General features: G+C 32.9%; 2 protein-coding genes across 6 annotated transcripts in view; both read left to right on the top strand.

Annotated features, from left to right (window-relative positions):
* LOC125845271 (squamosa promoter-binding-like protein 8) overlaps positions 1-23,400 on the top strand; it is a 156,369-nt gene extending 132,969 nt beyond the window's left edge. Inside the window, exons 2-4 of the mRNA XM_049524750.1 lie at positions 20,968-21,600; positions 22,766-22,893; positions 23,048-23,400. Coding sequence (XP_049380707.1) covers positions 20,972-21,600; positions 22,766-22,893; positions 23,048-23,193 — 903 coding nt within the window. The 5' untranslated portion in view covers positions 20,968-20,971 and the 3' untranslated portion in view covers positions 23,194-23,400. The remainder of the gene's footprint in view (positions 1-20,967; positions 21,601-22,765; positions 22,894-23,047) is intronic.
* On the top strand, positions 534-12,476 carry LOC125845483 (uncharacterized). 5 transcript variants are annotated; one of them, XM_049525006.1, is made up of 6 exons: positions 534-655; positions 7,815-7,905; positions 7,983-8,241; positions 10,850-10,994; positions 11,086-11,129; positions 11,764-12,476. In XM_049525006.1, exons 2-5 carry the CDS (start codon positions 7,822-7,824, stop codon positions 11,102-11,104), a joined length of 507 nt encoding a protein of 168 aa, XP_049380963.1. In that variant the 5' UTR covers positions 534-655; positions 7,815-7,821; the 3' UTR covers positions 11,105-11,129; positions 11,764-12,476. The 5 variants fall into 5 exon arrangements, 4 of the variants coding, with proteins under 4 accessions (XP_049380963.1, XP_049380956.1, XP_049380982.1 ...); XR_007444289.1 differs by having other exon boundaries at positions 544-655; positions 11,086-11,264; positions 11,764-12,446; XM_049525025.1 differs by having other exon boundaries at positions 556-655; positions 11,086-11,133; positions 11,764-12,446.

Below are 23,400 nucleotides of genomic sequence, written 5' to 3'. Positions count from 1 at the left end.
ATGAAAGTAAAAAAGTAGGGCTGGGCATAAATACCGAAAAATCGAAATACCAAATCGAACCAAATTTTTTTGGTATTTAGATTTCAGTTTTTGGTATATGTTTTCACATTTTCGGTATTTCGGCTTGGTTTTCAATATGTATTTTTGTATTTTTTGGTATTTTGGTTTAACCAAAGTATACTCCCGTCCACTTTTATTTGTCATGCTGTGCTTTTCGAAAGTCAATTTGACTAATTTTTAAAAATAAATTAGATTATATTAATTCGATATTTAAACAAAAAAATTAGATATTCAAAAAATATACGAAAAGTACTATAAATTGCAATTTTTTGCATATCAATATGATAAAAAAATACATGGTAAAATGTTAGTCAAATTTTTTATAATTTGATTCTAAAAAAGGAAAATATGACAATTAAAATTGGATTGGGTAATATTATACTATTATAATATATATTAATATTATATTAATTATTAATATTAAATAATAGTAAATATTATAGGCAAACAAAATGCAAAAATAGGTCACCACTGTCCACTTTTCAGCAATCAGCAGTGCACCGCCGCACTTCCCTTCCCACTTCCGGCCGACCGCCACGACCTGCAGCAGCGAACCAGCAGCAGCCAATCAGCGGCAGCGACCAGTTCAGTCCAGGTATGGTATTTGATTATTTTTTGTTTTCTTGATTTCTATTTTCTTCTTCCGTTTACTTTTTTTTTTCTTTCTGATTTTGCTTTAGTTAGTGTGTGAATTGTGAAATTAATTTTTTTTTCTATATAGATGGCTGATCAAAATCCGAACTAACAAAAACCAAACCGAACTAAAATAATTCGGTTCAATATTTGGTACAACAAATGCAAGAATCTGTTACATGAAAAAGAGATTTTCATATATTAGTTAGTGATAGAAGTAGTTACAGTTAGTTAGTTAGTTAGGCACAGAAATCGAAATAACAGAGTTAGTTAGAATTGAATCCATTTCAGTTGTATTTCAATTCTATATAAAGTGTAATACAGTTCCATACAAGATATGAAATATACAGTTTATAGGGAGAATCAAACAAATTCTTCGAGCTAGAGAGAATTTTTTTTATTTACATTCTTCACTCTTATTCTCTCTACTTCTATGCATCTCCATTGATTGTATTCTCGAGTTCTCTCCTGAACAATCTGTCGATCCTCGAATCCTTGAGATTCCTGCAATCGAATCACTATCCAATAACATTGATATCAGAGCTTAACGTTCCTTGGCAACGATGGCGAAAGGAAGTTGACCAGTTAGGGAAGCAAAAAATGACAATTCTGTAGCAGAAATTGGGGATTTACGGGATATGATGCAAAATCTGGTAACAGAGATGGGGAATTTAGCTGGTAAGGTCTCATCCTTGGAGAAATTAGATCATGCAGTGATGGAATTGAGGAATCAGATTTCAGCAGAAAATCGCAGGGGTACTGTTCCATTGGGACAGGAGGGTGTTTCTGATGGTAATGATATCGAACTTCAATAGGTGGTCACGAATGGAGTTCTTGAGGTTTTAGGGGGAAGATCTTAGGTCACGGTTGTTCAAAATTGATCAATTCTTTTCCATGAAGAATGTTGGTCATGACGAGAAAGTTACAGTTGTAGCTCTGCAATTGGAAGGAGAGGCCATCCAATTTGTCATTCATGCGATATAGACCATAGTACAACCACCCAATTGGGGTGACTATGTGAGGGCATTGGTTGATAGATTTGGTACTGATTTTGATGATCCCATGGAAGAAATAAAAAAGATCAAGCAAGTTGGTAGTGTAAAGGATTATCAGTCAGTGTTTGAGAGAAACTTGACAAGGGTGAATTTGTCACAAGGGAATGCTATTAGCTGTTTTATTGGGGTCTGAAACCTGAGCTGAATATTGCTATGAAGATCACCAATCCTACTTCATTATCTCAGGTGTACAGGAGTGCAAGAATGCATGAAGCATACCTGCAGGCGGTGAGGCAACCTGACCATAATCAACCTTAGATGCATACAAGGAAGTTCTTGGACCAAAGGAATTTTACTAGTAAGCCTGTTTTACCTACTCCAGGTAGCAATAATTCCAGCTTCTCTATAGGAGTCGGTAGGAGAACTGTGAGCTTAGAGGAGATGAATGAAAAACGGGCCAAAGAGTTGTGTTATTTTTGCTCTGAAAAATACACGCCAGGACACAAGTGTAAAACTTCTAAACAGTTATATATTTGTTGGAAGTGGATGAAGGGGATGAGTTGCAGGATTCAGTAGAGGATCAAGGGAATATCTTGCAAGAATCGCAGAGTGATACGTTAGATTTGGGGCAACCTGTAGAGCACATGGAGATCTCAATGCATGCTTTAAATGGGTCATTGGGTTTTAGGACTTTGAAAGTAACTGGGTATCATTCTAAAATGGCATTACATATCCTCATTGACACTGGTAGCTCTCATAATTTCATAGATCCTAATTTAGTCAAGCAGTTAGGGTGTGAGGTGAAGTCCATTAACACTGATGTGGTTGCTGCAGCTAATGGAAGTATGAAGGTGGACAAAATGACTATTGTCACTTGGTTGCTACAGGGAGCCGAGTTTGTAGCTGACTTTCTACTACTTCCACTAGGTTCATGTGGGGTTGTGTTGGGGGTTCAGTGGTTGTTAACATTAGGTGATATCAAGATGAATTTCAGGAGTTTAACAATGGAGTTTTGGTACAAGGGTAGAAAGCATTTACTTAGGTGATCTGGCAGTCAAGTATTAACTTCTAGTGTTGGAAGATTGTCCAAACACTCAGGAAATTAATCCCAACTTTGCATGATTCAGGTAGTCCCTCAAGGGAGTGATGAAATGAAGGGGCATTCATTGGAAAATGACAAACAAGATGAGGAAAATCCTGCATTATTGGAGGTATTGTCATAATTTTTTGCTCTATTTGACGATCCTGTTGGTTTACCACCTTCTAGAGGTATATTTGATCATAGAATTGTACTACAATCTGGTGTGGAGCCTGTGAATAAGAGACCCTATAGATATCCTTCTGTAAAAAAGGATGCTATTGAGGGTCTAGTACAACAAATGTTGGATCAAGGGATTATACAACCTAGTTGCAGTCCTTTTGCGTCACCAGTTGTGTTAGTAGGCAAAAAAGATGGGTCATGGAGGTTATGTGTAGATCATAGGGACTTGAATAAGTCTACTATCAAGAACAAGTTTCCGATTCCTATAGTGGAGGACCTATTGGATGAATTGGGAGGGTCCAAGATATTCTCTAAAATAGACTTAAGGTCTGGATATCATCAACTACGAATGGCTAATGAGGATGTGCCTAAAACTGCTTTCAGAACTCACTCTGGGCATTTCGAGTACTTGGTCATGCCCTTTGGATTGTCAAATGCTCCAGCCACATTTCAAGGATTAATAAATTTTGTGTTCCAACAATTTCTAAGGAAGCATGCATTGGTATTTTTTGATGATATATTGATATATAGTAAGACCATAGAAGATCATGTATTGTATTTGAGGTCTGTCTTTTTGAAGATGGTGGAGCACCAGTTATTTGCTAGAAAAAGTAAATGTTTCTTTGGTGTTCGAAGGATTGAATACCTAGGTCACTTTATCACAGCGGAGGGTGTGCGGAGGGTGTGTCTACTGATCCTCAGAAGATCAAAGCAATTAAAGATTGGCCTGTCCCAACTACTCTTAAGTTGCTGAGAGGGTTCTTAGGCTTAGTTGGTTATTATAGAAGGTTCATCCAAGGGTTTGGGATGATTAGTAGACCTCTCAATGATCTTACAAAGAAGGATAAGTTCAAATGGAATTCCACAGCTCAACAAGCCTTTGTACAATTGAAAGAGGCACTAACTCAAGCACCTGTCTTGGCTTTGCCTCATGCAAGCAAGACTTTTATTGTTGAAACAAATGCTAGTGGCTATGGGATAGGGGTTGTGCTTATGCAGGAAGGGCATCCTATAACTTTTATTAGTAAAGCTTTGTCTCCCCGGCATGCTGCCTTATCAGTTTATGATAGGGAGTTATTGGCAATTGTTCAGGCTGTTACAAAGTGGTCTCAATACTTACTAGGTCAGAGGTTTGTTATTAGGACTGATCAGAAAGCCTTAAAGTTTCTTATGGAGCAAAAGTTGCATACTAATTCTCAATTGTTGTGGTTGACTAAGCTCATGTCATTTGATTACTCTATTGAGTACAAAAGGGCATTGAGAACAAAGTAGTTGATGCACTTTCTAGAGTGACTGGAGCTGAATTTCTGGCTTTGATAATTTCACCTACTAATACTGATCTTTTTCAAGCTATAGTGGCAAGTTGGCATTCAGATCAGGAGTTGCATCAGTTAATCACTGAGCTACAGGCGGATCCTACTTCCCACAGCCAATTCACTTGGTTACAGGGTCAGTTGAGAAGGAAAGGGAAGCTTGTGATTGGAAATGTACAGAGCTTGAGGACTGACATTATTACCTTGTGGCATGCTGGTCCTCTTGGTGGTCATTCAGGAGTTGAAGCTACCGTCAAGAGATTGTTGACTGGTTTATTGGAAGAACATAAGGACGGAGGTGAAGGAATTCATTCAAAAATGTGATGTATGTCAAAAGAATAAGTCTGATTTGGCTGCATACCTTGGTTTGTTACAACCCTTGCCAATTCCTGAGGTAGTTTGGTCTCAAATCAGTATGGATTTCATTGATGGTCTTCCCAAGTCTAAAAAAGGGCATGAGGTGATTTTGGTGGTGGTTGATAGACTGAGCAAATATGGTCATTTCCTTCCCTTGTAACACCCTTATACAGCTCAATCAATTGCTCAAGTTTTCTTGGATACCATTGTCCGACTCCATGGTCTTCCAGATGCTATTACTAGTGATAGAGATGCTATTTTTTTGAGCTCCTTCTGGCAAGAGCTATTCACTCTGCAGGGTGTATTGTTGAATACCTCTACGGCTTATCATCCTCAGTCCGATGGACAAACTGAGGTGTTAAACAGATGCTTGGAAACCTATTTGCGATGCTACTGTAATGATGATGCTTCAAATTGGTTAGCTTGTTTACCTATGGCTGAGTACTGGTATAATACTTGTTTTCACTCAGCCATTCAAACAACCCCTAATGAGGCTTTGTATGGTCGACCCCCACCCCTCCATCTTCCTTATCTACCAGGCGAGTCAGCTTCTACTGAAGTTGACACTACGTTGGTGAATAGAGAGCTCAAGTTGCAGCTACTGAAACATCACTTACTAAGAGCTCAACTTCGGATGAAGCAACAGGCATACTCTCATAGGAGTGATAGACAATTTTCTGTTGGAGATTGGGTTTATTTTAAAGTGCAGCCTTATAAACAAGCTACCATATCTCAACACTCTTCCCACAAGCTAGCTGCTAAGTATTATGGCCCATTTCAGATCATCAAGAGAGTTGGTCCGGTGGCTTACACCCTCCTTTTGCCTAGTTCAGTGAAGATACACCCTACTGTGCATGTGTCATTATTAAAGAGGTGTTATGAGGTTCCTTCCTCCATTTCTTGTCCTCCTACTGTTGATTTGGCTAATCCAAATTGTCCTGGTCCTGAATCTGTTTTGCAAAGAAGGATGGTTAAGAGAGGCAACAAAGTTGTTGCTCAGGTGTTGGTTAAATGGGTTGGACTGCCTACTGATGTTGCCACTTGGGAATTTGCTACTGTACTGAAGACATGATTTCCTTCTTTTGATCCTTGAGGTCAAGGATCTTTTGTATGGGGGGAGTACTGTTACATGAAAAAGAGATTTTCATATATTAGTTAGTGATAGAAGTAGTTACAGATAGTTAGTTAGGCACTGAAATCAAAATAACAGTTAGTTAGAATTGAATCCATTTCAGTTGTATTTCAATTCTATATAAAGTGTAATACAGTTCCATACAAGATATGAAATATACAGTTCATTCTTCTCTCTTATTCTCTCTACTTCTATGCATCTCCATTGATTGTATTCTCGAGTTCTCTCCTGAACACTGTCGATCCTCGAATCCTTGAGATTCCTGCAATCGAATCACTATCCAATAACAGAACCAAAGTAGCCCTTTTCCATTTTATGATTGGGTATCAGAAACGAGTTTAAATTTAAAATCTGAATTCTGAAATTGTATTTAGGGATGACAAAATTAAATTTAACCCGTTTGTTGATCTGCTCATTCATTAAAAGTTGGGTTGATAGGTAACTTAAATTGGCTTATAAAAAATCTTGTCGAATAACGATGACCCGCCCAAATTTGATTTCCGACCAGCCCAATTGCCACATAACTTTAAACCCTTTCTCGTAAGGGATAGAAGAGAAGAACAACTGTCGAACCTGCGCCTTGCTGGTATTATCTTTTGGGTTTTTAGGAAGATTTCTCGATTAGAGTTTGCTTTTGGAGAAATTGATGTGGTCCTTCGTAGATTTGTTCCTTTTTCTAATTTTTTTTTGCTGTTGAAAAATAAGCAAAATTAGTCTAGTATGTTTTAATTAATTAGCTACAAGCTTTATGTTATGCCTCTGGTTATGTTTTTTTTCCAAGTTTTGGTTGTAAAACCAGATGGAATAGACTAGTATTGGTTGTTTATATTAGTTAAACTATTGTTGTGATTTAGATTTATTGTTTGATCGTGTTATGGTGTAATGTTCGTATCATATAATTGTTCTTGTGTTTTAATTGATAATTGCTAAATGATTAAAATTAAAACAAAGGAAAGATCAATTACAAAACATGGGTGCAAGATAACAGAGGCTCTTAGCAGCTGGGAGGGAATATGTTCACATGCAAAGGATAGGAGTAGATGGAGAATTGTCCCAGCTTGTATCTGGTGGACAATCTGGAAGGAGAGGAATTCCAGATGTTTTGAGAGCTTAGAGAATGATGTGCAGAAGATCAAGTTGAACTTCATCTTACTGCTATGTTTTTGGTGTAATCAAATTTATTCTAATGATACTGTGTCTATCATAGATGTTCTAGATTCTCTATAGCTAGAAAGGAAAGACACTAGAGCTCTATTGTAAATATGGTTTCAGTACTACCCAAGTACTGTTTTGATCCTTGAAATGATACAAAGTTACTGATTTCAAAAAAAAAAAAAGAAACATGGGTGACTAATGTAACCCGGTATACAACCCATTTATAACCTATATATTAAACATGGGCAGGTTCAAGCCAAACCATTTTTTCTCAACCCACCCATTTGCCATCACTAGACTTATAAGACCAGTATGCTTTTGATCCTTTCAGAGTTTGAGCTTAATGTGATGTATACTTTCATTGTATCACTACCCAGAATAGTTAACCCTTGTTATTTGATCTATATGTTGTGGGGGTAAAATATGAAAAGTATATATAACATGGATATTGATGTCTGTTTTTGTCATGTTAGAAAGTTCTACAGCGCCAGTTTTTGCTCTTTGAGCAAGTAATGATGTGGTTCAATGTGTCAATTACCAGCATGTATGAGATTCTTTAACGAAAGGTTTCTATAACATTACATTGATATGAGATTCTTTTTCTCTCACCATAATTATTTTTTTGTGGATTTAATTAGGTCATTGGGAGATTTTAAAGTTATAATAATCTCCATTTTACTATCATCCATTTATAGTGTTACAAATAAGGTAATCAGAGATTGGAAGTGCTACACTTGAACTTCCTTCTATACTATAATTTTCTTTTTGGCCCAGAAGTTGGGATGATGACTTCGTCACTTGCATCTGCATTTCTTTTAAAACTATAATAATTTTTTCTTGCAATAATTTATCAGATGAATTAGTTTGTGGAAATTTGAGGACACTCATAATTGTTTAGTGTTTTGTAGAGATCAAATGGACGACTCGATGAAGCAATTACAAGAAAAGCTTATTGAGGTTGAAATTGAAGGTGAAAGTCTTTTATTAGCTCGGCAACAGGTACTTGAAATGCCCTCTAGGTTGAAGCATTTTTTTTTGTTCAAATGTATAAGAAAACTATGTGTAATGCAATGCAGTTAGTTGAAAATGATAGATTAAGGAATGGGAACAGGGAAGCATTAACTGCACTAAGGAGGAGGGCTAAGACGACAAAAACAAGTGTTCCTACACCTTTTGAGTCAATAATGAGGGATGTTGAATCAAGACCATTGGTGAAAGAGGTTTGTTCAACCTGCGGTAATCATGATTCAAAGGAGAAGACTTGGGTCATGTTCCCAGGAACTGATGTATTTGCCAATATTCCTTTTCATGCTGCTCATACCATTCTGGAGAAAGGTTTCTTTCTTACTACATTTATTTTGTGGATCTTTATTACACAGTATGCGCCGTTAACACTCTCTTTATGATCTTTATGCAAAAATAGTTCCTTTGTATTATCTAATCACAATCAGTTATACATGAATGCATGAGGAAGAAGCTTCCGTATATGAAACATGTGCTATTTCAGACTGAAGCTTTACAAGTAAAGAGGGGCAGTTTATTAAAATAATTGGCTAATATAAGTTATTTGAGGTGTACACAGCCTTGAGAGTTGAGACCTTTTTCCCCTCACAGATTTAGTGGAGATAAAAGTGAATGCAAAGAGTTTCAAGTGAGGTTGCTCCAGTGACATGAGCCATTTCTAACCAAGAGGGTGGGAGTTCGCATCACCTAGGGAACAAAGTGGAAGGGGCCACTGTTGACTCTTGAGGGAAGGGGGTTTCGAATGGGGTTTATCGTACCAGGGAAGAAAAAAGAAGATTACTCTTGAGCTCAGGAAGTTTCGAGTGGGGTTTATAACATTAGAGAAGAAAAAGTAGAACACAGGTTTTTTTTAAGCATGACTATTAATATTAGGAGTAAAGAATAATAATAGGCTAAATCAATGATGCATGATCTTTACCGAACTTCCTACCAAGTAGGGGTTTCACCTAGAGGAATAACATTATTTGGATGATAATGAGGCAACTAAGAGAACTGAAATTCAAAAAGTAAAATAGAATAGAGATGAAGAAGACAAGAGAATAGAAATCAAGAACTCCAAGAATGAGAAAATAGGCAACAACTAGTATTAAAGAGCTAATCACCTCCTAAATATCCATACAATTGAACAAAGACATAAAGATGAGTAGCAGATTACTTACAAACTAATCACTCATTTGAAGAAAACTTTGACAGTCATAGATCATAGGATTCCTCCTTGCGTAACAAGTCCAATTATCATCTAATAACTAAGACACTAATAAGAGTTGTGGCCCATAAAATAGATCTTAAAACAAAAGAGGAACCCAAAACAAAAATAATCTGGGATCGACAACTAGGTAGGCAGGCTGCTGGCTGGGCCTTCAGGGCCAGGCATAGCCTTTGGCCCTCTGCTTCTCTCTGACCCCTCCCAGCTTGCCACTTGGGTCCTCCTTTGAGTCCAGCTCGTCGTATTGGCTCTGTGAGATCCTCTGAACTCATCTTTTGGTGGTCTAACTACTATACAAACCCCAGGTCAAGTGTTGTACCATCCTTTATGCTTCCGCACTTTATTTCAAGTAGTTTAAGTCCTTGTAAGCTTCTTCTTTGACATCTTCTCAACATCAAATGCAAGTCATGGAGTACTTTCGCTTGTGATCTGGTGATTGCTTTTTGTGATGCTGCCCTCCACTGAGTTAGATCCCTTGGTACCGAGGCCGTTACCGGGGGGTGAGTGACCGTGAACATGTTCTTACAGAAGAGAGCGATATGTGGGGCCAATATATACTTTTGAGCTGAGAAAATGATGATCATTTGGGGCCTTATTTGAGACTCTTGAGGTATTTGTGAGAAAGTGCTGTGATAGTGAGTATATGGGCAGAGGATAAGAGGAAAAATCAGGAGATGAAGGGTAGAAGAGTCAGGTGTCGGAGAGAGATCCATTATTTTCTAGTAATTACCAATTATGTTGAAACACGAATGATATATTACCTTTTATGATGTAAATTACTTTAAATCAAGCAGCAAATTGACTGGTCCAAAACTTGAGAGAGGCCTAGCAAAGCATGATAGCTTGAAAATATGTAGTTAATTATTGTTTATAGACAAGTGATGGGGTGAATTTGCCTTTCTTGAGAGTTAATAGTCTTATGTTCCATTTTATATGACACTGAAACATTCTAGGCTCAAAAGGTCCTCATACTTCTGATGTAATTTATAATGATACAATATTATACTTGTTTGTCCTTGGTAATCTAAATCGTGTCACTCTATTGTTGTGGAGTGATCACTTGTTGTGCCAGTCAAACATAAGGGTTGTATATAGTTTGGTATGAGATGAATCTGTATTCTCTAGAGGAAACTTTATCCTGTTTGTTGGGTTTCTTAATTGTTATCTATCACCTTGCTTCATATGGCCTTAACACCCTCATTTACATTTGAACTGATTCTTAGCTTGCAGCTACTAAATTGCCTAACAATATTTTGTTCTCTTTTTCATATAATGAGTAAATAATGTATTAGAAAGATATATTCAGGGATGCAGTCTGTATTACTACCAGTATAACTTACCACTTTCGCACGACCCTTCTCCCAGCCCATATTTTTTGTGTATTCATGATCATGTGAAACTTAACAATTACAGTGTTGATTGCCAGCTATTAAAATTTCCCCGTACTCTTTTCATTTGAACAGATTTTTTTTTTGTTGTCGAGGCCAACCCATCATGACTTGCCACTTTATGATGGTCTTATTGAATGTAGGAAAGGATTTTATGCAAGTTGAAGCACTAGAATGACCATTACCTTTTTATTTTCTCTAGTTGATAATTCATTTGCTTTTTATTCTTGTTGAGAACTCTATTGATTACTTTGGTTCTCTATCCTGTTTTCAATTTCAATATTTCAAACATGAACTAGTCCAAATAGCTGGTTACTTGGTGCAGATCAAACTCTACTCAATTATGAAGCTAATAAACTTCAGAGTGTTGTAAAGGAGAAGTCTTTATGGATATCAGATCAAGGAGTTCTTGCTGATACGATTAGTCCAGGTGTCCTCAGATCAATGGTGACCTTAAGTGACAAACCAAAGTAAGTTTTGGTGTATGCATTACCCTTCTAAACTGTCTTCTTTCAAATTATTTTTTTGCCTTGATGTATATACTTCTTTTTGACCATTCAGGATTGCGCAGAATGAGTGATCAACTTCACTAATAATTGCATATGGTGGGTAAATCCTTGTACTTCCTACCTCTTACACATGTGCGCATTCATAGCTTAAACACCAGCATCTCTGTATTAAGGGAGTATCCATCCACTTGTAGCATTTGCATCCGTCAAGAAACAAGTTGTAGTGTGAAGGTGGTGAATTTATCTTTCTTTGTTGATTAATCAGTAACTCACAGCATATAGCATGAGAGACTCTTTAGGTGCTTTCAGTTGTTGAATAATTTGAAACTGTAAGAATCAATATTATTGACGGCAGAGTTAGTGTGTAGCTAGCTTAAAGAAATCTTGAGTGGAGGTTAGTCAGTTTAGTTTACCTTCCTAAAGTGAATTTGACTTGTAAACCTGAAGGTGTATGCGCCCGTATGACATGAGAGTTGTTTGTGAACAAGCTATTAGCAACATTTGAAAATCAACCAGTATTCATATTTTTACTTCATCCCATGTTGTGGAGGAGATTTGTTTATTTCGGATAACATGATTAAAGCTTCCTCGTTATCGTCGAGTTTTGAATCAATATGTTTCTGTAAATAGTTTCTTCCTTTTTGCTCTCAGTGTGATGGCACATACTTGTTCCGATGATTATCTACTGTCTACACCGTAAACTAATCAGAAGTGCTTACTGGTTTTACAGCCTGTGCTAACAGGAACGGAACTGCTGGATTGTTTCTTCACTTCGCCAGATTCCTTTTCGAAAAAGCTGAAGTTATTGCAGATTTGGGTGATTCATGATCAAATTACCAGAGAGGATACAAATTACGTTCTCTTAGTTCTGTTAATAACATTAGAATCAATCTTCATGGTAACTTAAATGTGTGTGCCACAGTTGAGAGTAAAATGGACAAGTGTGTACTGACTGTTATTCGAAGGGACCTCCTATATTACATACGTGGGGAAAAAAAAATACGAATTTCTGAACTGCTTCAGAAAGGGGAGAATTATATTTCTTTTTTAAACAGCATTGGTATGACTTGGTCTCAGAGAAAATGGTCAACTGTGTCATAATGTTGGAGGGGACCTCCATTGGAGATAAGTTCATCTATAAATGCACCCAAGGAAGTAGTTTTAGAACAAATTCTTAAAAGGTAAGTTTATAAGTTGGTTAAACTTATTCATTACTAGCATTCAGGGTGTCAAAATGAGCTCAAATATAAGTAATATATTCAGAATTTTATGGGTTGGGTTCAAGATAATTTGAATGAGTTCAATATCAACTCATTCAAGCCTTAATTCATTTTTAAAGAATCTTGAATTGAGCTTGATTTAATCCCTTATTTCAACTTGATAGACTCTTTATTTGTGTTAGTGTAATGTATGTTTTCATATTGAATGTATGAATTACTATCTATTTTATATCTTCTAGGATTTAAATATCCATTTATAACTTATTTTTGTTATTTTCTTGAGTTGAAATTAGTGGTTATAAAAATTAAATAACAATATGTTCAATTATTAAGATTAAACGGATTAAATTGGGTGGGTCATGACCCAATTCGATTTTTAGCCTATTTGAGCTTAACTCATTTCAACCCAATGTAAATCTAGGCGGATCACGATCCAAGCTAATTTTTATTTCAACCTAATTTAATATCTTCAATCTCAACTTTGCTCATTTGACACCGGTACTATCATCTTTTGGCTTATATTCACGTTTGGTAAACACTTGTGTGCTTTTGAACAAAAGTCTAAGGTTGGTTACTACTAACATGTTGTTTTTTAGCTTATAAAAATATTTTTAGTTTGATGAAAATACTTACAAAAAAAAAAGTAATTATAATTTTCAATATATTAACGTTTGAATAGAAAATAGTCTGACAAAGGAAGGTGCAATAATAATGACACCATTGTTGATGTGATTCACATGGCTCTACAAGTTTTATGAGACGACAAAATTAGATCATAGGACCACAAAACCATAAAAGTGAGCACACTTTTCATCTTCCAAAAGTGAATGATTGAATTTGTGTGTTGTAATTTTCTTGGCAACTTCTCTAGTGAGTATTACTTTTTGTTTCATGGCTAGCACCAACCTTTGTTGTCTCTGCAAACACATTATTATTCTTTGTTACAACCTTTTAAGTCCTATGATTCAATTCATCTAAAAATCTTTGGAGGATTAGTTATGCTATCTTATTGTTTTAATCTCGAACTATATATACATGTACAATAATAAAAATGTATACATATTATTCAATTAGATATCTAAAATCGTTATTTCAAGATAATGAAATAGTAAAATGAAGATGTTACTCGTAGAATCAAAATCGGATTGTTGAAATGGAGAAGTGCTATCGAGGTGTTATGTAATACAAGGATACTGACCAAAGTGAAAGTAGACCAGCCATGTTTTATATGGTAGTTAATGTTGAGTTTGCGGATGCTAAAACTAATGTGCGGTCATATCAGATTAGATAAAATTAGAAATGACCACATTCGCTAGAAAATGCATGTAGCATACGTTGATGATAAAATGCAAGAAGGTCGATTAGGTTGAAAAGGTTTGGACATATTCTGTGTGGGCCTATTTATAATCGCTTTGGTCCGTAGGTGTGGAACTATATATGGAAAGTGAAGGGGTTAAAAGAGGACGAGGTAGATTTAAAATTACATCAGAGGAAATGAACTTAAAGGACCTTCAAATGCTTGGTATTAATACCGACGTAGTTAAGAATATGGCATAATTGAAGAAAAAGATACATATAAGTGATAGCTACTAGTTGAGGATATGATTTGGACTCAAACGAAACCTTTTTAAAAAATTATTATTATTATCCTTTTAGTATATGTATTTTAAACTTAGTATTTTTTTCAGTTTTGTTTTATTAATTATGATATTGATATGCTATGAGTTTGAATTTTAAAAAATGAAGATTCATATAGCCGATTTTAACTTAGAACTGAGTAATAATTATTGTTGTTTCTATTTGCTCATTTGAATTTATTAATTCTAAATCTTGAAATCAACTTTTAAAGTAGTGGTAGATTTTTTTTTTCATTTTTTTTTTCTGAGTATTTGGTGAACTTGCAAGTAGATATTTGGGTATTTGGGAGGGGGGGGGGGGAGGGGGGAGGGGGGGCCTGGCAGACTCTGCATGTACTCCCAATAATTTGAAATGTAATTAGTGTTATTTTTCAGCTATCATTAAGAGTTGTGTGATGATGACAAGACACTAAATTAAAGAAACAACGCGTTTGGTTTATGGAAAATTTGCAGCTACACTTTATAATTGCCAGTAAGTAGTTGGTGAGCCGTTGCTTTTTTTATCACCTTATCATCCAAACATGTTTTTCTATTTTGTATGTTTAACATCAACCCTACGTAACTGGTAAAGTTATTGTCACGTGATTAAAAGGTTACGAGTTCAAGCTGTGAGAATCATCTCTTATGAGTTTGCATAAAATAGATTCTTGTAGTCTGATTCTTATGATAGTGAAAGTTTTGGTACACTGGCCGATGGCCCCAGGCCCTTTTTTAACATTCACCATGACTTGGAACAAGAACAACCACAATATTTAATTGAAAAAAATTCATCATAATTAGATTTTAGATATTTGGAGTGACAGGTTCGTGGATTTTTAATGAAAAAAAATAATCAAATTCAAGCATGTGTTACAAAAAATTAAAAATGCTTTCCACAAAGTTTTCAGTGTCAGTGAGATTTTGTATGTCTCTTTTGTTTGCACATCTAAGCAATGGATACCAGTATGGTCCATGGCACTTGGAGCTTAGGTAATTGAGAGCTACTTGAGAGCTGGCTAGGGGGCCATGTTCACTGGTCCCGCTCTTTTAAAATCCAGTTATCAACACATAAAATTGTCGTTCTAAAAGTTAGAACACGTAAAGTTGAAATTCAATCAAATTTAAATTTATCGTAATTTCATTTATGCTTTTTTTGTGTGTGTGGTTGGACATCGGAATAGATTAATGTTTGTTCTTTTATTTATTTTTTTTGTTGGTTGGAATTGGTTCATTTATGTTACATCGTCTTCATTGTATATAAGTTAAAGTAAGAGCAACAATATTATTCAAATAAAATGAATTAATTAATAATGTATGACATACTAAAAGAGTTGGCGTATGATGAAATTATTGTTTGTAAAGTTAAGTATCTTGATAAATTAATGATGTTAAATAAATGTAACAATAAAGTTCAAATCCTTATACTCTTCAAAAATATCATTTACACCAAACTATAATTTCTTAAAGGGCTCATGATTTATTATGCAAGCAATGAGCCTACCACTTTCTATTTATTAATTTCTTATTTTCCCTCTTTTCTACTTCCTAGATATATCACTCGTATGTTCCTTACTCATTTTAATACATATGACAGGGAAAAATTAAACTAATTTAACAAGAGCGACTCAACGAAATTAATTATTTAAAATTAAATCTCTACTATTTAAACTTCTTTTACCTCAATTTATGGGATGTCTTTTTGTTTTTATAGTCTGCTCCCAAAAAAAGTTACTTTTTTCATAATTAGAATAACTTGATTTTAATTTTTTTTTGTGCTTAATAATAAATGATTTATAATCCTATAAATATCTAGATTTTGAAAGGTAACAAGTTTTAGAAAATACTAACTAAAGTATATATCAAATCAAATATATATATAAATTAGACTGACTGAACGTATTAAACGACTGACATATGTGAGATAAAATAATTGTGTGTTCCCAAAAATTAAACTATTTTGACAAGAGCAACCCAGTGAAATTGATTGCTTAAAATCAAATTTGTAAATTATTCAAGTTTTCTTTATCTAAATTTATGCAAATATTTTAATTTTAGTCTGCTACAAAAAATGCTACCTTTTCATAACTAAAATAAGTTTACTAACAAATATTTATAACGACCAGAAGAAATAATAATTAAATTTTATATCTAATCAAATAATATAAAGTAAAATATTATACGGATATATGGATATATGTGAGATGAAATAAATGTGTGTCCCCAAAAATACTAGAAAGTGAAGCATTACTATTGTGACATTATCTGACTTCCGTAGACTTAATGAGTCAACGCTGTCGCAAGCCTCTTTTTCAAACTTAATAATGCAATAAATTAACTTTGATGCCACAATTATTTTTCAATAAATAATTGTAACAAAAAAAGAAAATGAGGAAATTCTCCTCTTTAAAATAAGTGAGTGAACTTATGATTGATTTAATTAAAAATAAAATTGACTGCAAAAATATACTCTGACCAAAACGCCAAATAGGCAAATACCAAAAAAGCTAAAATGGCTATTGGGTTGTTCATCTTTTTCCTACTCACAGCTCCTACCTGACTTTCAGAGATATTATTTTGTTTTTCTCCATTTTAATAATTAAAATTTTACATAAATCTCCTAGTGGTAAGAGTTAATTACATTATATTTAATTACAAAAATCTCTTAAATTTAATGGAATCCGGATACATCTCAAAACGTTCTGATACATCGCATCGCGATTTTGGACACATCCTTTAACATCTCGATACATCGCGTTTCAATTTAGATTACATCACTCAACGTCTCGATATATCCTGTACGTTCTGATGTATCCGAGAATAGGAATTTTTGTAAATTTTTTTAAATGATAGAAATTTTTAGAAAATATAATAAAATAAGTTGTGTGTTTAGATTTTTTTTTTTCTTAATTTATTTATCTGATTCAAACTTAACACGTAATTTATAAAAACAAATAAGAATTTCAAATCATATGATCTTAAATTAAAAATATAAAAAATATACTAAAATATTATGTAATCTTACCATCTTATACATGCTACATAAAAAGTTAGATTTATAAGTTACTAAAAAAATGTAAATCAAACTAAAATAAATAAATAAATAAATAACACAAATAAATTGATATGAAAGAAATAGTTTTTGTTCTATATTCTAAACATAGTTTAATTAATTTAGATTTGTGCTAAAACCCACTATGGGTACTTTTATATTACTTCAAAATGAGAACTTGTAGATTGAAGTGTTTAATTTTTATGCACCGAGTGATATTATGTTTGCATTATTCCCGCAACATTAATAAAGTTGAATGTCCTATCAAAAAAATTGTCTATAAAAATTATTTGCACAATCAATATATATAATTTGAATCTTAAAATTAATTAGATGGATTGACCCTTAATTAAAAATGTCATACTTTTTTATTTAAAATAATTGATGACAATTTTGTGTATTTATTTTAATGAAATTATTTCATATTCACACAAATGTCTATGATAAATTTATATAACAATTTATTTTTCTTCCAAAAAATTATGTTCAATTAAATACTATTACGTATATTGAAATGAAGAGAGTAAATTTTTATTTCAATAACAAACTTACTATTCATCATTTCTAAACAAATCAGAATCCAGGAAAAAAAAAATCAAATGAATTGTGTCTTCTCAGTTTTTAACACACCTTATTTTCAATCCGACTTTTATATTCTCCAATCTCACCACCCTACACAAATACCCCTCATCTCCACCTACCATTATATATAAATAAATAAATACTTTAAAAATAATATATTCTACTAAATATAAAGAATAAAAAAATCACTTATTTTCAATAAAAAGTATTTTCCGTCATACCAAATGTTAGAAAAAATAATAGAAAATATATTTAAAGAAGAAGATGACTTTGAGGCGTGTAATCACTTTTCTTTAAAGAGATATTGCTCATATACATATTAGGGTAAATACAAGCGATTTTCTTCAGAATACAACAAATTAAAGCCCTTGAGTATATATGCAATTTTTCCTAGGCTACTTCTAGAGACTCTTTATATTTATAGAACTTAAGATATGACTCTTCATAAGAGTCATTAAATAAATAATTTTTCATAACAATCATATTCCTTCCTAAACAAATAATTTTTCATAATAGTCATATTTTATTACGAACTCTGTTCAAGAAATCTATATTACAAAATATCCAAACGCCACAAGTCTTGTGTGGAGGATAAATGGTCATTAATTTCAGTAACTTACACAACCAATCTCTGAGCAAAGCAGACTCACAACTGCCGCTACTTATTATTCTCACTTCTTTCTCTCTCCCCACTCCCTACTAAAAACACAAATATATACCTTTTCTCGTTTTAAATTACTTGATCTTTATTGATTTGAAATATTCTTTTAAAAAAAGAATTAAAAATATGTTTTACAAAAGTAATCTTCTTAATAATAATTTGAAATTTTATATTTAATTAATACTAATTTATATAGTTATTTAATATTAAAAATACAATTAAAAAATATTAAAATTCACTTGATTTGCTAAAACGAAGAAGCAAAATGAATTATCTATTTCTAGTATAAATATCATCATACCTCACACAATTGATATACTTTTATCATTGAAATGGAGCGGGTACTTCATCCGTCTTAAATTATATATGATGTATTTATTTTTTATGCTTTTATTAAAACAAAATATATTAATTAAAATAAGTTTTTTATTTTTCATATATATAACTATTTTAAATACTTTTATTAAAAAATAACTAAAATTTATTTTAAATTTTAAAATAATACTCAAATAATTTGATAACACTGTTTTAAAAAATTACTATACACAATTCGATGCAGTTGTATGAAAAAAGAGAGATAGAGAGAAGGCAATTATTGTAGCGTAAGAAAAAGAAAGGTGGCATTATTGATAAAGAAAATAAATGCGTTTACCTTATTGAGTTTAACTCATTTGAGTTTGTAATTAATGGCCAAGTGTTTTGAGCACTTCTGAATGACTCTCTATGTCCAACACTTCCAAATTAAATATCCTAAGGTCACACTCTTTTATCCCCTACCCCACCACCATGGCCAGCAGAGTATTTATTTAAACATAGTAAAAAATACTATACATTTTTATTAGTATACCACAACAACAAATTACATTTCTTCCCAAAATATATTAAGATCAATTATATGAATTCAGTCATTATATTCTTTTTAATTAAGTTACCTCATATTATTATCAATCAAATAAAAATAAGTGTGTTGGATATAAAGGATTTTTTTTTAATTTCATTTTAAAATTATGTGTCAATCAAACATTATCATATATACAACGAGATAAATTGAGACAAAGGGGATAAAATTTCTTACACTTAAGAAAAATATTTAAGGACATAAATTAAGAATAATATTTAAGGACTTTAAAAAAATTCAACAATTCACATGATATGGAAAGAGTGAATATCTAATAAAAGTGATAAAATTAGCTCATAAGATGATAAGAATATGACTGCATCCTCCCGACCAAATTTGTGCAGGTTAATGATTCGATCATTTATTAATTCGAGTCATTTTAATCTGCTTAATTCAAATCATCTAAAAGTTGATTACTGTAGGCTAAATAGATAGTACTTGTTAATCCATGAAAAATCTTATCAAAATATTTCTTTCAATTTTTTCTTCAATATTACATACATTCATAATAACAATTTTACAAAATACTTATCACTTTTTGATAATTAAACAAACAAAGAACTTAGAATGTAGCAGTATGATGTGGACACGTTGCTATGATTCAAAATTTAGCTCTTATTTAGTTATAGATTTGTAGTTGAAAGTTGTGTTCCACATACATTTGTGGGGAGGAGGGGTTGAAATTTTGCCAGTGAAAGCGCCGATTTTTTAGAATTTAAAATATTGAAAAGTTGATCAAATTTTATGATCGAATAAATATTTAAAGATAAATTTTTAAAACTTAAAACTTAAATACTAACCTAATATATTCACTTCAAGTAGTTTTAAATGGAGTCACAAACTTACATGTTTATTAATTTTAATATATTTTGAATGAATTAAATTCATCCATTTGACACTTGTGCTTTGAATTGAATTAGATAGAGGAGCAATTGGGTGAACAAAGCCGCCTCACATCAGTGGCTACTTATTATTCTATCTTTCCCTAGCTAACAAACACAATCATATACTAACACACTGTACACAGAGAAGACAATTATTGTAGCCTAAGGAGAAACAAAGATGACATTATACATACACAATATTAATGCTCTTTCCGTATTTTCTCCGTTTTATATTACTTGTCTATTTTTCTTTTTACACGTTACTTTAAAAAAATATAAATAAAAAAAAGTATTTTTACTATCTATCTCATGTTAGTTGTTTCAAATTACTTGTCAATTTACAATAGACGGAGAAAATAGTATTGATGGCTGAGTGTTCCTGAATGGCTCTAGCTATTTAGTTGTTGTATCTTTGAGTTGTAATGAATGGCTCTCTTTTCATCTCTAACTCCTCCAAGTGTTTTGCCTACTTCTTTACACACGATGGAAATAATTTAAATTTCCTTTTTTAATAACATTAATTTATATATTAATCTCCATGTGAAATTGTATTGAATCTTAAGCCAATATAAGTTTAAATTAAATACTTATATTCATTCAGCAAGAAAAGCAACAAGTTCCTCATAACCCGACATGTCTCTTAAAAGCCATTATAAAACTTCACACATAAACTCCTCTTTTTAATTATTGAACTCAAAAAGATAGGGCAAAAAATGCTCTTTCTTTAAAAATATTTTACAACTATACATACATATAAGTCTTATAAAGCAACACCTATTAAAACTCTTCACTGAATGCTGAACAGTAAAGTCTTTAGCTGCAGCTTTTTCCACTACATAAAATCTTCTTCTACTTAAAGCTGACAGATTTCCTCTCCCATTCCTCTCAAATCCCAACTACAAAATATTCCAAACTTTTTTTTTTCTTCATTTTCAAAAATTCCACCAATCCTTTTCCATTTCCCCACTCTATTTATACACAGGTTATTTGGCTATCAAAGTGAGGGAAAAAAAAAAAAATTAAGAAAAATGTTGGACTATGAATGGGAAAATCAATCTACTTTTATGTTTACAAGTGATCAAAACACTCAAGAAGAAAATGACCAAAATAACAATCAATTTTTGGATCCTCAAGCGCATTTTCCTCATATAACAAATTACCAACAGCAGCAGCAGCAACAACAATTACAGAATCCGCCATTTCCCCAATTTCAAGCTACTCCAAATAACACTCATTTAATTAGCTCCATGTACGATCCACGCGCTTATGGCGTTTCGTACACGCAAACACACGAAACATCCATGCTTTCTCTACAACCAACTGGTGGATTTATGGTAGTGCCGAAGAGCGAACCGCAATTTGGAGGCGGAATTCATGATTTTTCAAGTAGTAGTAGTCGGATTGGGTTGAATTTGGGCGGGAGAACGTATTTTGCTTCGTCATCGGAAGATGATTTTGTGAACCGGCTTTACCGGCGGACTCGCGCGGTTGACGCCGGTTCAGTGAACTCGCCCAAGTGTCAGGCTGAAGGTTGCAATGCCGATCTCACTCATGCAAAGCACTACCACCGACGGCACAAAGTGTGTGAGTTTCACTCTAAAGCCGCCACCGTTATCGCCGCCGGTTTGACTCAGCGATTCTGCCAACAATGCAGCAGGTTATGTTAATAGTACTTAATTATTCTTAAATACGGGTGTTTATTCACCAAATCAGGTTAATTAATTTGATCTCAAATAATTATAAATTTCAAACTAGTTTTGAAAAAGGAATCATAATCAATAACATAGACAGAATTTACACGAGATTTAACAAATGAACCTCTTTCAGTACTCTAGCTATCGTGCCAGTAATACGATTTTACATCTCTTAATCTAAAAAGATGTCGATTTTGAACTTAGTCAAGTAGATATTTTCGTTGAATTTGTATGAAAGAAACGCGATAAAATGTACTTCATAGTAATTAACATGCACTTAATGATAAATTAATGTGTATTAGCATTTGTTACGTTTGATACTAAGGTGATCAGGTGCAAATAAGATGGGAAATGTAAAATGACGGAAAAGCCCTTGGATGTGTTAACGAGGTAATGATTGGGGAGTAGAAAAGTGGTACGTTGATCATGAGGGCAATTGTGTCCGTAAATTTATGTCCCCCAATGAGTTTGCTATTCCCCGTTTTGGTGTGTTACGTACTGGTTTGCTTTTGCTGCTTATAGTAAACACAGCTTTTTTTAGCAGTATAGATATATACTGTATTTCTTTTTAAAGAGTTAATTTACATGTTAAGTTATACAAAAATTTCAGTAAATCAAAGCATTGGTTTTTTGTTTTCATAACAAGAAAATCACTCATGTACGAAAACATCGAATTAGCTATGAAATTTGTCAATAATCTTCAACTAATATAGCTCCTGGCTAATTGATTTTTTTAATAATAAATGCTATGCTTTTTTATATATATACAATTTTATCTGTCACTAATTCATTATTTTCTAATAGTTTACTAGAAAATTACATAAATGACAGTTGGAGAAGAAACACCACAAGAATCTACATACATAATTTTCCTCATGTAATTGGCCGTTAATTTTAACTTGTATTTAAATGACTTAATATGCACAAAGAAATATTTATAAGATTTGTCATTAAACTAAAAGGACAATTTATATCATTTCCTAATGTTTTTTTAGATATGATTATTTCGTGAAAAATAGGCAAAACATGAGTGATTTTATTGTTATCAGTAATTAACTCATTTTTAAATTCAATTATTTCATGAAAAAAAACATAAATCTGATCGTAATTATTTTGATAAAAAAGCAGGTTTCATGTTCTGTCGGAATTTGATAACGGGAAAAGAAGTTGCCGGAAACGGTTAGCAGATCACAACCGGAGAAGGAGGAAGAATATTCAGCAAGAAAATAATAATAAGCAGTCTCAACCTTCAGCAAGTAACTTTATTATCTTTTCTTTGTTTTGATATATACCCATGTATTAGAGTCTGACTAATTCTGAATTCGATATAAATTTCATTTAATATGTTCTTTGTTTTGATGTATATTAGAGTCTGACTAAATGAATTTTCGTTTTTATTTTTTGGTGTAGAGTCTCTAGCGGAATCAGGAGCACAATCATCAACAGTGACAGTGGCTATATCACCACCAAGAATTCCAGTCGATGGTTTTAGGCAAAGAACATACCAGCAAGTTACAACAACAACTTCTTCACCAATCTACTTCTCCAATGGGTGACTAAAATATTTTTCTTTTTAATAATTAATTATTATGATTATTATTTCAAACTTATGCTTTAATTGCCACAACAATCTAGTATATCTTAGTACTAATTACAATATAGGAAAGTTAATTTAGATATGAAATTATGATTAATGATGTAATGGAGAGGATTAGGTTTATGTTAACCCTATCTAGCTTGTGTGCTCCACCTTATTCATGAAA

This window comes from Solanum stenotomum, chromosome 1 (genome assembly GCF_019186545.1).
Source record: "Solanum stenotomum isolate F172 chromosome 1, ASM1918654v1, whole genome shotgun sequence".
Classification (NCBI taxonomy): Eukaryota; Viridiplantae; Streptophyta; class Magnoliopsida; order Solanales; family Solanaceae; genus Solanum; species Solanum stenotomum.
This window is presented reverse-complemented; position numbering and strand designations above follow the sequence as displayed.